Source organism: Pagrus major, chromosome 13, assembly GCF_040436345.1.
Source record: "Pagrus major chromosome 13, Pma_NU_1.0".
Lineage (NCBI taxonomy): Eukaryota > Metazoa > Chordata > Actinopteri > Spariformes > Sparidae > Pagrus > Pagrus major.
The window spans coordinates 4,293,251-4,309,672 of record NC_133227.1 but is presented as its reverse complement, the minus strand read 5'-3'; the positions used below and the strand labels follow the sequence as shown (position 1 = coordinate 4,309,672).

Sequence of the window (16,422 nt, the reverse complement as noted above, 5' to 3'; positions counted from 1 at the left end):
AAAGCAGCATCATCAGAGGGTCATTCATTTTCTAAAGGGGTGGGGGGATTGTTTCAGGGGATTGTCTATCATTTCAGCTCAGAAGCTTGTTGTACTATTACTGTTTGCTGAGTTTTATCATCTGTTTTGCAGTATGTAGTTGTCCTCGCTGGCAGAGGAGCATAGAAGCACTAACAGGCACCTGTGTTTTATATCAAGCAAAGATGGGTAGAGGGTGAAGAGCTGGGCTGAATCCCACAATATTCTGTCAATACCATTAGTACGGAAGCCCTGAGAGGCAGGTAAGAAATACAAATTCAGGTAATCCCCTACAAGGTTTTGACAGGATAATCTTTCAAAGTTCTTTAATCTTTTTATTCCTCTCTGAAACAGTCGGGATTTTTTTTTTTAAAGGATATCTTTTAATCATCCTGGCAAAAAGTTTTCGAACATTTTGTTTTTCCATGTTCATTTTTCTCAGTGTTGGTTGTTGTAATGTAAATTTTGGCCACAAGATGGTGAAGCGCACTACTACATTGTAGACAAGGTTACTGGGGAAAGAAGTATGGGTGATACTTCCGGTGCTTGGCGTAACTAGCGTACGTTTTTTGTAAGCATTCAACAATTCGGATCAAATTTAGAGAATGGACCACCAGAATTTATGTTCTCGCCTCTCAGGGCTTCCATACATTTATGTTAATAATACTTTAATCACCCATTGTTTCTAAATTGTTTGAATAAATCAGACAACAAACTCTAGGTGTTAAATGGAAGTAGCTTCAAATGTATCAGTAGATTTGTGGGATTGAACTGCTGTTGTATCTTGACTTGACTCTGAATTTGCTGTATGTTAAAGAGGGATTCAGCCCAGCTGTAGCTACATTGCATTATTCCCTGTCTCGAGCACTTAAATAAAAAAGTATTTTTTGTTCTAACTTTAGATGAAAAACAGTCAAAGTTTCAAATGTGTATCTGCTCTGGCTGTGGCCACAGACAGTTACTCATATAACATGGCTTTACAAAGCACTTTAAACAGTGCACAATGTTGCAGAAGTGATATACAACTGTTTTGATTAACCCCCACACACAGTTTGATCAACTGTACACACAAATTCACACAAGCATCCCCATAAGTTAGTAATATGTGCACTTAATTTGGTTTCTATCTCATGATTTTAAAAAGAAAACCATCCACCAGAGACTCTTAGCTTACTGATCAGAAATTAGCATGCATGTCTACATGGCAGTCTTTCTTAAAATGCATTAGTGTACCTTCTTTGGTGCTCCATGGTGTATTTAAAGCATTATCTAAGAATCAAAGTACTTAAACAAAATCAGAGAAAACAATGTTGGAGGACAGGTTAAAATTCAGTGGACTTGTTCAGTGAATCAGAATCAGACGATGACTTCGCCACCAGGAATGATTAAAATGACCTGTTGCATCTTCTCCGAGAACATTATCTGTTGTCTCATCTTAACCTTCGGTCTACCTTGGAGCAGCACTCTCTCTCTTTCTCCTTGGTGTGAACGATTGTCTGCAGGTGTGCCGGAGTCAGGGAGGCGTCACCAGCTGCACCTCATCACCATAACAAAGACTTCCTCAAATACTCTGCTCAGTGATCTCCACCCTGCCAGTGCAGCCACGTTCAATATATTTTGCTATTCAACACTGTGCCAGCGAGTAACCCTGTTTTACGTTTCCTCCTAGTCCTGCCTCCCCTGACTCTGGCCCTGCCTTATCCTCCTCACCTGTCAAGCCTGCTGCTTGTTCACTATTCTTGCCACTCTGCCTGGGACCCAACTTCAGTCAAGCAACCTCGAAACCCTCCCTGGATCCGTTTCTCTCTGCCCCATCATCTTCCAGTTTTGTGATTAAAAAAAACTTCACTGATTATCTGGCTCCCTTGGGTTCATTAACACCATCATGTTCAAATCATACAGAGCCAGTTGAATTAAACCTTGTAGGTGCCTTCTTCCACCCTGTCGTATAACCTATACTTTTCATCCCTACTGTGGCTTGATTTCCAGGCTCTGTGAACCATCTTCGTGAAGTTAAAGTGCACACTAGGTTTCCTTGTCAAATGACACAGATGTGGCTCCCTTTGGCTTGCTCCTCTAAACACACACAAAATAAAGATAACACTTAAATATGTTTTTCAGGTAATGAGTCAACTGATGGGCTATATGGAGAACCTGGTGGGAAGTGGGAAGTAAATATACATGAAATAAGTGTTAATCCTGAATAAATCAAGCTAAAGTGTCTCTGGTAGGTCAAATTACACGTTAGATGTTAACTAATTGTGTGCACATTTTAAATAACAATTGAGTTGTATATCATCTGCAGTTACTACTCATGCACATGTGGTATCACTGAGTCCACGTGTGTATGTTTCCCCTTTAAAGGCCACAGCCAGGCAGAGCTTTAAGATCCCAACTTGAATATAATGAATTTGCATGTGCGCAAACACATGTGCATATACAAATATATGCAAAGTAGGTACATAAATGTGAGTACTCATAAGGTTATATATACATGCGCTTTCTCATTTCTTTTTTGGTGTCGGTTTTGAATCAGCTTTGGATCCTGAGAGGCCATTTTCTGTGTTGTCGATCCCTGATGAAGTTACAAGGCACTCCTTACTGCAGTGGAAAAAAGAAGAAGTTCAAGTTAAATCACAGCAGCTCAAAGAACTTGCTTCATTTCAGCAGTTAGAGATGGTTACATTGCTGATAAATACTCAGGTGGTCGTGAAAACTCACTTTTTCTCCTCAAGCTTCATAAGAACAAAGAGAGTGAAGTTCTTGAGCAACATGAAGCCCATTAGCAATGCGATGCCTCCGCCCACACATGAGGCTATGATGGTGGCCAGCGTGTTGTCCACCACCCTCACTACAGACAACAACAACAACAACAACAAAATGACCAGAGGGATGATGATGATGGAAACATACAAACAGTTACAGCAGAGGTTCCAGAAAAATGGACATTTATATATCATGTCAGAGAGCCCTGGCTGCCTTTTGAGCTGTTAAAATGCCTTTTAATTGAGACAAGTTGGTACCTGGACAACAGATTAGAGTCTGGCCACAACTGCAGCCATCTCCTCAATACCTGACACACCAGAATATTGAGTTAAAATGTACGAAAAATAATAGGGAGCTCATATCTTGTGATATTTGGTCCTTTAGATGTTTTAAAGCTACTGCTTGTACTTTCCCAGAACCATTTTAGTAATATGTGGTGAATTTTCTTTATTCCCTTGTCAGCATGGTTGAGTTAGGTTACTTTGACATGTATTTTCTGAATAAAATTTGAATGATAATTTTTGTTATTAGTATTGTATCCATTGGATTGCAAAAAAAGAGATTACTTTTGAATTACTTACTAGTGTTGTAATTCAGCATTTTCTGATTATTATTTATTTTAATCTGATTACCGATTAAATGAATTAATTTAAAATGCGCCACCATGGCTCTGATACAGCATGCAATCTGCAAAGTAACTAGTAACTAAAGTTATCAAAGACATGTAGTCAGTAAAAGTACAATATTTTACTTCCAAAATGTAGTGGAGTAGAAGTAGAAAGTCACAGAACATAAATAAATACTCAAGTGCAAGTACTTTATACTAAAAAAAAATGGACGCAGCCACAAAATATTTCATAAATATATTTTTTTCTCCTTAAAGGGACTCTGTGGAGCTTCTGTGTGGTGCTTAAAGCCAGTGGAGAGAGGCACTGAGACGAGGCACTCAAGTACGTGCATAAAGTCACATCCTTTGGACTGTTTAGTGAAATCCAACCTGAGTCCTTCACAAAGAAATCTACAGTCCAGCAGCGTTAAACAACATAAACAAATCGTCCACAGGCTTGTTCAGGCAACAGAGAGACCGACGAGGACAATCTGCTCATATATGACCAATAAAACAGTGATTCATACATGTAAAACGATACAAATTGTTACTCAGAGCCTCTTTAAACATCTCAAAATATTTTCAGTGCAAATATGCATTTTGCTTATTCAGCATTTACAGTTAGTCTAATCAAATTACCCTTACAAAGACAGTACTGGCACAAACTACAGCTGCACTGCATCTACCCTAAAACATATAGCATTCTGTTTTTAAAAAAACTACCATATTTTAAAGACATCATCAAAATGTAACCAAGTAGTCATTTACAATTTAACCTCCATCCCGAAATCATAGCCGACCTCCTGCACAGGGAGAGTGGGATGATGGGCGGTTCCTGCGCGTGAAACATGTAAATATGTGGAATCAAAAAGCTCACTGCGAGCTGTTTCATGGGGACCTACAGAAATTGTGATGTTCCAATTTTGCAGAGAGACTTATTAGGGTTCATGTACAAGCAAGATATGGAGTGACACTTTCCTTCTTGTTAAAAACAGCACTGAAGATTGTTACAGTGATGAAGAATAACTAATTATAACCACCTTATGCTTGAAAACTAGAAAATGATTAGTGAGGATGGAGACTAACTAATCATGAAGATAAATATTTAGTTTATCTTTTACTGTCACCCCAGGATTTATTTTCCTTCTTGTGCAAGGGACATTTTTTTTCCCAGCAGACTTTGTATTTCTTCAGCAGGACTGTCTGTGTATATGTGGCCTGATTTATTTTATCTTCAACATATAAACGAATGCATGTTCTAGTTTATTTTCAATTCGGTATGCACAGTATGGGGGCATGAAGTAGGCCCCAATGAGCTGTCCCACATTTGTGATTGGCCAATTTACAGTATGTCAGGGCATATAGTTAAACCAGTAATATCTACAGTGATGTGTCTTCCACACAATAGGGCTCATTTTAGTTACTGAAAGGGGCGAAAAAATTATTCGAAGATATGAATAATGGCTTGGTTTATGATCATCTGGGCAAGTTTTTAAAAATGATGTCTGCATATATAACTAAACAATCATAAAAATACCATTTTGCCCCCATTTATTTGTATAATAAAAGGACAATAAACATAAATCAGACCCCTCCCTCACAGACTTCGACCACTCACACTCGTCCACCACAATGAGGTGGAAGACGGCACTGTGGTTCCTGCCCTTCTCTTTGGGGTTGCGTCCAAAACAAGTGTAGTAGCCTCCGTCCTCGAAGGTGATGTTCCACAGCAAGATGGAGATGTTGTTGTGATCGTTTTTCCCCACAAACTCCACCCGGTCCCGATATATACTCACATGTGGCACCACCCCCTCGTGCAGTATCACTGAGTCACACACCTGATTGGACCAACAAGCAATCAATCATAAATCAATCATCCAAAAACGACCACTTACAAGTTACCAAAAGGTGAATGTTTCTCTCAAACAGAAGGCTCTAACCTTCTGCATGGTGCCGTTGTCATTGAACTGCCAGCTGAAGTAGAGGTTCTTGATGCCGATGCAGCTGGCGTACGTGCAAGGCAACATTACTGTGCTGCCATTCACTGCCTCTAGGAAGGGAATCTTCCCCACAGACATCTCAAGGGCCTGAGAAGACCACATGCCTGAGAAAGAAAACACAACAAGAATTAGTTTTACAGTGCAGCAGCAACAATGTCTGCTTTAAGGGAACAGTTCAATATTTAGGAGAATTCGCTTATGTGTTTTCTCGCAAAGGGTAAGTACGGATCAGTACAACTCTCTAACTCACACATATCCGTTTGTTAAATATACATCTACAGGCAGCGGCCAGATAGCTTAGTTTAGCATAAAGACTTAAAACAGCTAGCCTGTTTCAGTCTGAAGCTAAAGTTCACTAACCATCACAAGTTGAATAGTTAGGGCATTCTATCTCGTTTGTTTATTTTTGTGTAAAAAAGTGTAAAAAAAAAATGAAAATCTACTGTTTTACAGGTAGTTCTTGGCTGGTAGCAGTGACTCCCACTTGTAATCACTTTGAGAAAACCAGCAAATACTTCAGGATGTAACAGCTCCTGGTCAAGAAATAGTCTTTTTTGTCATCTTCAGACAGAAGTTCTAGTTTTCCTGTTTTCAGTTTTTATGCTAAGCTAAGCTGGGTGTCACCGTATTTTACTGATAGATATCTGTACCAATCTGTATAACCCTCTGCAAAAAAGCAAACAAGCACGCTCCCAAAATGTCAAACCATTCCTTTTAATTCAGTATCCAGATTCTTAAACAATAAAACATCATAATTCATCCAATTGACATTTAATGCATCAACCCAAACCATCAACCAATAAATATGAGTGTCATGGTTGAATAAATCCTGTAACCTTAAAAGTCTTTAAGTTCTGTGCTGGTAGAGTGATTGGCTACCGATTTCTTTCTTTCTGTGAAAGACCTTCTACATAAGACATTGACAATGCTCTACACAATATCAACTATCTGCACTTGAACTCACTCCAAACTAGAATAGCACTCAGTAGAGCGCATACCTCTGCCAAGGCAAAACAGTCCCCTTCATTACTCACTCACAGATATCAGCCACCTAAATATGCCTGATGTATTTGTCAAGATCCATGCAATATCCACTGAGAAATTAACAAAAATGTTGAAAAACGCAATGTTAAAGTAAGTGAGAAGAAAAATATTGGATCCGTCCATTTATCCGGATCAACACCAAAAGTCAAAGGGGTCTATTTTGGGCCAAGACCCTCCATCCAGGTGTCATGCTAATCCATTCAGTGGTTTTTTGTGTAATCCTGCTGACAAACCAACCAACAAACAAACGGACACGGGTGAAAACATAACCTCTTTGGTGAAGGTAATTTAAAGCTTCAGACTTTGTGCACAAGCTCCTTGGACTCACAAAACAAGTGAACAATGACAATGAGTACAAGTTCATGGATGGTGACAGCAAATCTGCCTCATAAACCCCAGAAAGCTGGAATACAAGACTAAAAACACTTCAGTGCACATGCTGTCTGGTTCTGTACTTTGACTAATGTATAGTAAAATGTTGTGCATCATTTATCTAATCAAATCCCCCAAATATTAAAAACTTTTAAACAATTTAGTAAACATACACTACATATCAAACACACTCTCGTATGTAAGTGTTTATATGTAAGTTCAACTTCTACAATTTTAAAGGAACAATACGTACGAATACACAGCATATCAACCGAGTTACCATTAACTGCTGCTAACTGTAGCTGCCATTAGCTAGTTAGCTCAGTTAGCGGTGCAGCTAGCGGTCCGGACTGAGTTTTGCTGTTGTTTACACCAATAGCACATGAGCTTTGGACACCGTGGGGAGGTTTTCATGCTTTTCAATTCTTACATATTGTACCTTTAAGAGCACATTATTACATATGTACATTATATGTCTATATCTGCCACCTGACTGGTCCAACCCTCAGTAACATGACACCAGAAAGTCCTTGCTGTGACATTACTGTAAATAAGAGGATGAAATCTGCTGCGCCCATGTGAAACGTGTAACTGTACACCAGGGACCTCAGTCAGACAGCATCAGGAAGTTGCAGTGATTCAATCTTACTTCCAGCAATCGAAGACGCAGATGGGTCAGTAAAACTGGCACATCTTTTTTTATTGTTTTCCTCCTCCTCTTTTTTCAGACAGAGCAGGTATTCAGCCTTCTCATCTGGCTGCTCAGTTTTGTGATCAGACATGTGTCAAGGTCACAGGTAGAAAAGAGAAAAGCAGATCAATGACAGACTGTACTGTTGGCCTGTCCTCTTCCTCTTTAACACCATTAAAGCGCCTTGTGCGTAATGCTTCCATCTAGTGTGTGAGGTGTAAACTACATGCTCACGAGGCGCAGAACTAGTGCACAGATGCAGAGGTTATAGAGAGAAAATATCACACTGACACACCTGCATATGATCCATTGCTGCAGCTGCAACATTTTCGACACTGTCAACTTTCAACGTTGCTGTGATATCTGCCCTCTGTCTCACGGACAAAGTGTTACGCTTTGCTCATAACATGGTCAAGGTCAACATCTGACATGCACCACTGCAGCAAACAGGACTAAGACCAAACAGACAGGGCTTCACACAGCAAAGGAGGGCATACAGTATGTGGGGATGTTATTGATTCATTCTCTTCTCACTCTTGCTATCTCGCAAACTCACTCCCTCCAATCTTTTCCTCAGCTGGTCCAATGCAGCACAGTGAGCTTGCAGAAAAGGTAATAGAAACAGTGAGGAGAGAGCAACTGCAGGAGGGGTCCTGTCTCATTCACATTTTTAGTGTCACTCGGGCCTTTTTTTGAACAACATTTAAAATATTTTGCAATATTCCCTTTTCATCCCTCTGTGTCTCCTCACGACTTTGTTTTCCATAAGATGACCCTGTTGTTGTTGTTTTTAGGGCGTCCCTGTTTGTTTTTGCTGCAGTTACTGAAGAACAAAACAAGTGTAACATGATAAAGTCTACGACAACATTCAAATATTACTCTCCCTTGAATCTGTAGTTTACCGCCCATTGTGTCTTTTCTGAATTTCTTATTCAGGTTTCCAATTACAGTTTTGTTTTGAAAGATAAAGTTTCAAATAAAAGTAGGACAGTGATGCTCCAGTTTCCAGCCTATATATGTCAACCTTAGGACAAGAGTTTATTTGATGAATACAAAATATGCTCTACACATCCCTTTAAAAATATGTAGTATATCCAAACAACAAAACATATATATAGCCTGAGTCTCCAACTGAAATGCTAAACTCGGTAGTTTAATAGTAGTAAAATACGATAATAATGCTTTTAAAATATAAACACATAATATAAACTTGTCAGTGCGCTCTCAGTTCTGTAGGCCTACTGCAATTTCTTGATACTTATCAGCCGACATTTACACCAAGACAGATACAGTATATCTGCAGTGAGCTAATAACGGCTGATATATCCAGCAGATTTCATTTTTGGTTTTAAAACTGTGATTTTTTACATTTTAGGTTAAGACAGGACAAGAATTAGTCTAATTCAAAGGGGTGAGAGGAGACATACTGCAGAGCCACTGCAGTTTCAATGGTGGGAATGTCGTAAAACAACATAAGATGTCTCTTAAAGGAGTAATTTGTAAGAAATAGCCAGAATTTGAAAGTAGCTTCAAATCTATAGGGGCCAGCAAAACTGCTTACTGTTGCTTATTACACTCTTTGCCGTAGCAACTAGCAGACGTTAGCATGTAGCTCTGTGGAGCTAAGTGGCCCTGATAGCTGACAGGAGTCAGCATGCACCACAACCTCAGGAGATACAGTCTAGAGGCTATTTACAGCAGCTCCAATCAGGACTTATGACTCCGGGGGTAAGAAGACATGGCATGCAGGGACAGGATGAGGCATGAAGCAGCAGAGGAGTGAGAGAGAGTCGGCCATCAGCAGTGGGAGAAAAACAGCGTGTAGAGCTGGAATAATTTCACATCTTACTCTGTGACTTGAGGATTTATTTCAACCAAACCCGAGGTGATTGTGAAAAGACAAATCAAGAGGGCTTTGGTAAGTTTAATTTGTTGATGGTGTGGTTTGATGAAGTGTGTTTTAGGAGGAGTTAACGAGGCAATTAAGCTCGCCTTAGTTCGGTTCAAGAGAGAAACTTGAATTAAGAGGGTGCACTGTGGTATTTTTCTGTTTAGAAAGCAAAATATGTGTAAAAATATCTTCTTTCTTGATGTTTTTTGAGTAAATTTTGTTTACTTCTGAGACTAAGTAGCAAATTTGACACTTTTACATCTCCCAGCTGAAGCGAGGGGGGCTACCAGACTGTCGCCTCTTGCGTTACAAAGTGATATTATAAGACAGGGGCTAGCTGGTTAGCATGCTAAGTAGATATCTCGGTAACACAGTACAGAGACGACTTTGACAAATCGTCAACACTGTTGTTTTTTTTACATTATGTTTTATACTGGCCGTACCTTACAGAATGCAGAGACGCACGATCAATAGCTACATTCAAAGATACAAACCTCCTTTAGTGCACTCACAGTCACTATCTCACTGTTGCCATGAATAGCTTTAATACATCTGAGCCTGATTTCCCATCATTGTACATGATTACACAAACTAACCAGCCTGTTAAATGTGGCTTAAAGATGCACTATGTAGTTTTGGGAGAAATATCTTCATTGATTGATTTTTTAATGCCTAAACAAACATACCTCATTAATATTGTAAATATTAAGATTCTAAATTTGAATTTCTTTTCCAAAACTACACAGTGCCCCTTTAATGACCTTGTCAACACTGTTGAGGTGGAGAGGATTAGATATATTATAAGTGATCCAGTGAACTTATTTAATGCCTGGCATCTGGCAACCATCATCATCCACCTTTGGACAAGATAACAAACAGAGTCTAATGCTATTTACAGAATAACTTGTGCATATAGAGTCCTCTCTCAATAAAAATGTTTACACAGAAATAATTAAAACATAATTAAATGATGATGCTAAGATTCTTTGCGGCTGCTGTAGCATCGTTCTCTGTGTTACTTGGCATCCTGCACCTGCTAGTCTACTATGCGGTGTTTGTTGTGTGTACCAGACATGTTTCTTCTTCAGTCTAAATAAAGACAATACCTGTGAGCAAGAAACAGCCATTCTGGTCCTGAAATAACAATATTAAAGCATTTACCTGGCAACACAGATCCACTCGCACATCTGTTCATGTGTGTAAATGGAGGGAGAGAGAAATCATGAATATTTAAAACTGATTCAGAATAATTAATAATCAATTACTAGACTGTGAATGCTTGAAGGGAGTTTTAGAGCCTAGTCTCATGAAGGTTCAACTTCTTAATACGTGTTTGCTGCACTATAGCTCCACTGGTGCTCATATAGTGTAAAGTGTAAGCAATGAATGTAGGAACAATAGTGACAGCTGTGTTTGACTCAAAATGAACTGATTGTTAATTGCAGGATGGAAAACTGTCAGCTATGGCTGAAATTTGATTCTAATGGGAGGATTTTTCAGGTGCATTTCTTTAACGAAGTTAAGGAAACACTCTGATGGAGATGTCTGTTCAGGCATACAGAATACATTATCCACACCTGATACACCACAACCCAGATAATAAGAGGCTACCGCCTCCGTCAGCCTCAGATCTGATTTTGAATCTACTGAAAGCAATGTCAGATTGGGATACCCGTTACTGAAAAACCACTGCAAAAGTAATCAATCATTGTTGAGAATTTGATGGTTTACCGGACGAGAGCTGCAACGATTAATCAATGAATTATTAGCTATTAAATTAATCACAACCTATTTTGATAATCATTTAATCAGTTTGAGCAATGTTTTAAGACAAAAAACTCAAATTTCTCTGATTCCAGCTTCTTACATGTGAATATTTTCAGGTTTCTTTACTCCTCTATGACTTGGGTCATCATCGTCATCCTGGGCAAAATCGAGAAAATTATCAACGGATGAAATTAATTAAAATAATCGTCTGGGTGACCCTGCTGCTGTGGTACTGCAGATACACATCCTGTCCTGCACGATACACTGTGAATGACAGGGCCTCATCTAAAGTGCTTATAGTCTGACACAGCTTTTCCAGTAGATGGGCCACTCTATTTTGCTGACATTTCCTTTTGTGGACATACAATCCTAATCCAAACCACTATGGGTCACAGATAACACCAAGCTGTTTAATTGTAGCAACATTTTAAAATCTGGCAGCCAAAGACTTTATTCCAAACTACCACATTTTTTTTTTAAACAACGTTCATCGTCTTGTCCTTTCTGTGTTTCCTTTCAGGCAGAACCAGTGGCACAATTTGCTCATCTGATGAAACACAAACTAGTCTTGTCACTAAACCAAAAACCTTCTTCTAAACCATGTGTACTGACAACATAAATGTAATTGCAGCACCTAGGTCAGAAGCAGATGAAGGTCAATGTCAGATCTTGAAAAGCCACAGCATCACTGCTCTGCATCACCGCACAAAAACATGCTGATATTGGCACAAGCACAAGGAGTAAGAGGAAAAAAAACCAAATACGAAGTTTTCAAAAAAGAGAGATGGGAAGGAAGTGTGCACATGGGCCAAAGGGAGATGACGTAAAGTGAAATATAGACGTTACCGAGCAGTACGGAGAATATCAGGCCAACGACTGTGTGTGGAGGGCCCAGCCTCGGGGGTTCAACCCCAACCCACTGGACCTCCATCGCAGCCAGATGTGCTCCAAAACAGACGCTGCTACAGGATCCAGCCCAGGCTTGGGATGGCTGGTAGAAAATCCTTTAGCACAACTCGGCCTCTCTGCTACGCTGGATTAAATGTGGAAGCCGGGTGTCTGGACCCCAAAACAAGGCACGTCCCAATGTTGCACCTACAGTGGTCCCAGGGGGTGGTGAGCCTGCCTGCCAGCACTCCTGTGGACGAGACTGTAGGTTAGACAGAGGGCAGAGGAAACACAGAGAAGGAGGGAAAAGTGAATCAATCGTAATATTAAAATAGGGACAGTGAGTCACTATAAAAGCACAGGCAGTGCAGTAAAAAGTTACATTTTTGCACAGATTGCATGTTTTCTGCATGCATGTGTCCTCATACACACACTATATCTCTCTGTCTGAATGTTTCAGAGCTAAAGCTGAAGGAAAAGACATTACACGATGCTGAGTACAGTTCAAGTTTTGTCATGCCTACCTGCTCTCTGCAGCTGCTGTTCACTCACAGGCCGGCACAGCTGAGTCAGTGTGGACAGGACAGCGGCGGAGCGGCCAACGCTCACTGCGCACAGTCAGGGTTCACTCAAGGAGAATCCGCCAGCCAGCACTTTCACTGCAGAGACAGCCACATTGCAGCGGCAGCCGGGATGAGAGACAATTAGAGAGGAGAGGGAGAGACAGACAGGGACGCAGAGAGACAGACGGACAGGAGGAGAGGCTCTCATTCCTCCTTAGCAGAGACCCCAGTGAAGCTTCTCCCTGCCCGTCCCTCTGGCTACCTCACAACTTTTCCCCGTCCTCTCCGTTTGGCTGCATGCCATCTCTCTCTCTCTCTCTCTCTCCCTCTCTCTCCCTCTCTCCCTCTCCCCTCCCTCACCTGCCGCCGTATCCCTCTTGTTCTCTTTCTCTCCTCCATCACCCCCCATTCACTCCTCCTCTCCCTGCCCCCCTCCCTCAGCCTCCCTCCCCATCTCCTGACTCGGGGCGTGTATGCAGACTCAGGCACTTTTGTCAGAGTGTTTGTGAAGATCAGAGAAAAGTTCTGCAGTGCAGGTTGAGGAGGAGGAGGTTGTGTAATGCAGCCCCAGAGCTGGGCCAGACGCACAGTCCCATATCAGAATGCTCCATTCATAAAGAGACGTGTCCTGTCACTGATAACGTCACCATCCAGGGATCAAGAATCACAGAAGTAGGGAAGGGAAAACAGTGCAGTCGCTGTTAAAATGTCTGTTTTTTTTTAACTGCAATGTGACTTTGAAAGCTTTTACCTTCTTTTATTTTCTTTTTCCTCTCCTCCTTTCCTCCTGCCCGGACTCATATTGCCCCAACATCCACAGCCACCCGCATGGTGTGCATGTGTGTCCCATTCAATGTCTTAGAAGGTCAAACTATCTTGTATATCATGAGGAGTTCATTACTCTCATTCGAGGCGGCGTGTGCAGTCATTTTTCACAACAGGGCCGCACCTCTCCCTTCCCATAAATGTATTAACACATCAGTCAACACCATCGGACCAATATCATGTGTCTGCAGTATTCGCTGCAGGAAGCGCATAGGTCAGTTTTCAGATTTGATTAGTCAATTCTGGATCCGACTAATGTTGCATTAAGACTATGTGCCTTTCAAACTCCATCCATTAAAAACTGTTTCACGGAGCATTACTGTAAATAGAAGGTGACTGCGCAGCAATAACGGCTTATTGGTAGAGAAATGTGGTTGGTAAGAGGTTAATTGGAGCAAAGGAGAACTGTGAGTGCTAACAAGGATGCAACTGAGATCATGTGACAGAGCGTGCCATCTGAGGTAAGGTACAGTTGCACAGGCAGAGGACAAGAGGACAGCTGCACATCCATTTTGGACTTCACCTCCTCCTGCTTGTGTTTTCTCTGCTTACAGAACTGGTATTTATTTTCCAGGAGAAGAAGGTAAGGTAATGTTTGCGACCTTACAGGACTGTGACTGAAATTTACAAAACACAGATGCAGGTATGTGCCTCATAAGTGTTTAGTGTACTTTACTTACTTGGCAAGTACTTAACACTGCGATCTATTATTAATGTAGTGGGTTATTACGTACATATGCAGACACTGCAGGAATGCATCTTTTTCTTGAGTAGCTCATTTAAAGTTTATAGTGCCTGTCACGTGTAATATAATGTGAAATATGTCTAATTCAGATGTCTTTTGCAGTCAAAAAATATATATTGTATATATATAATACAGGCACATCGCAATATCCAAATTAAAGTCTAATGTTTGATGCAGGATGTTGAGTGAACAAAGTTAATCCATCCTGTCTTTGATTAAACAGCCTCAGACTGTAACCTGTTAGTCAAAGGATTACAAACACTAATGAGGTTCAGGGCTCCATAATGAGGCAGGTGAAGTGTGGTGTGAGGCGGAGTACAGGGTGGTTTTGACGGGTGTGGAGCTCTAAGTGAGAGATAATGTGGCCGGGCTGCGGGCTCACCACTCTCCTCTCCAGGCCCCTCCACTGGAGTATCAATGCAGCAGTAGTGGGAACTCTTCCAGAACTGCAATAAGAAGAAAAAAACACAACAGCAGATTGCTGCAGAAAGACCGGATGCTGCTGCAGGACCTGTGCAGGACTACACAGGGAACAGTCATATTCACACATGGTGTGTACTGTACAGATATTTATGATTATGGTTCAAGATTTAAGCAGCCTCAGATTTTAAAAGCACAGATGGTTCATTTGCTCTTACTGCAGCAAAATGTGTGCTGCTCCAAAGGAAAGAGACAAGGACACACATCTCACATCTGACCGTACATTAATGAGTTCGAGCAATACTAGTGCTCACACAATGAAAACAGAAAGTGTGGAAGAAACTCAGACCTTTCACTTCAGGAGGGAGACCAGTACAACGCTGTAAAAAAGCTCAATTCCAGGTGAAATCACTGCATTCAAGTGGAGGTACAGAAAAATGTTCTTCAGCTAAATGTAAAGTATAAAAAATAAAAGTACTCTTTCAACTGAAAAAATGGTCTCTGTGATTATATTATGTATAGATGATTTTATATAAGAAAACAGTGAGGCCATGATTGTAGTGAAATACCTGATTTAAATGTTGGTTCCCCCAAAGAAATGTTCGCACCCTCAGCAGACAGTAAACATCTGTGCAATCATGAAAATACAAATGTAAACCACTCTATCATTAAAAAATTAAGTGTAGGGAGGGCCTGATGTCACATGGGGCTCGGGGGGTCTGAGATGAAAGAGCGTATGTGGCAGGAAAGAAAAACAACTTTGCTTTCATTTTTACTTTTCTCTATTTTTTTTCTGTCAAAAAGTCTCATTTTACCTCTGAGTCTCAAATAATGTTTAAGGCGCCTATAAAACTTTTAAAAACCCACTGTGCACAGCTGACAACTAGCTGGTGAACATGGAGCATTTAGCTAAAGAGCTAGCCTCATTCAGGTTTCACTTAAAGATATATGTATTAATTCTGCATTTAAATGTCTAAATACATCTAAACTTTCATTACACAATTTGTTGAGTTGTGTACTTACAGTATCCCAAATGTTTCCTACAATGTTCAAACCCAGAGAAATCCACAAGTTTACTCCAGCTAAGGTGTGTTTCATTAGGTCGCCGCTGCAACAGTACTTGTCTGTGTGGTTAAATTCAGGACAACTCTTTGTGAATACAATAGCCTACTCACCAGAGAAGTTCATGGAGTAAAGTACATTTCCCCTCCAGCTCCTGTCATCAGTCAATATTACAGAGCATAAACACCCGAAAACGGAGGTCATCTCTGCGGATAGCCGCTGCAGTCAGGTTGATAAAGTGGAGTGAAGATAAATTCACTTTTCTGATGTTTTGATAGAGAGCCCCCTAGTGGCAGAAGTTACATATAATATGTTTAAAGATAACTAACCGGTGATGTTTAAAAAATAAAATGAGAAAAACACAGGATGTTTATAGAATATCTATGAGAGGCTCTAACTGGGGCTACAAAAGCACAAGACATTTCTCTCAGAAGTTGGTAGAGATCAGAAACTGAGCTAAGAGAGATAAAATATTAGACTTATATTCATTGGACACAAACACAACTCCAAATAGATGATAATGCTGCTCCATAACAGCTGGACGTGTAAATAAGTGACTGTTGTTGCATGTTTAAATAAAAACCTCTGAAGTTTGGAGCAGAAATCACTTTTTGGTGGATGCTAACTACTCAGACATCTGAAACATGACAAGGGGCCTCGACCTTACTTTCCACCACTGCAGAAATGACAAAATAAGACATAGATAACAAAAGATATTTCTTTTTGTGAAAGACAGGTGGCTACTTCAACCCATTTTATTTCA

General features: G+C 40.4%; 1 protein-coding gene across 1 annotated transcript; it reads right to left on the bottom strand.

The window, feature by feature from the left end:
- Positions 1 to 2,081: 2,081 nt before the first annotated feature.
- On the bottom strand, positions 2,082 to 15,844 carry scn4bb (sodium channel, voltage-gated, type IV, beta b). The gene is made up of 8 exons (XM_073479856.1): positions 15,773 to 15,844; positions 14,560 to 14,623; positions 12,569 to 12,703; positions 12,003 to 12,294; positions 5,332 to 5,495; positions 5,010 to 5,229; positions 2,740 to 2,869; positions 2,082 to 2,619 (listed from the first exon to the last, which is right to left on the bottom strand). The coding sequence occupies exons 4-8, from the start codon at positions 12,085 to 12,087 to the stop codon at positions 2,523 to 2,525; spliced, it is 696 nt and encodes a 231-aa protein (XP_073335957.1). The 5' UTR covers positions 12,088 to 12,294; positions 12,569 to 12,703; positions 14,560 to 14,623; positions 15,773 to 15,844; the 3' UTR covers positions 2,082 to 2,522.
- Positions 15,845 to 16,422: the final 578 nt, after the last annotated feature.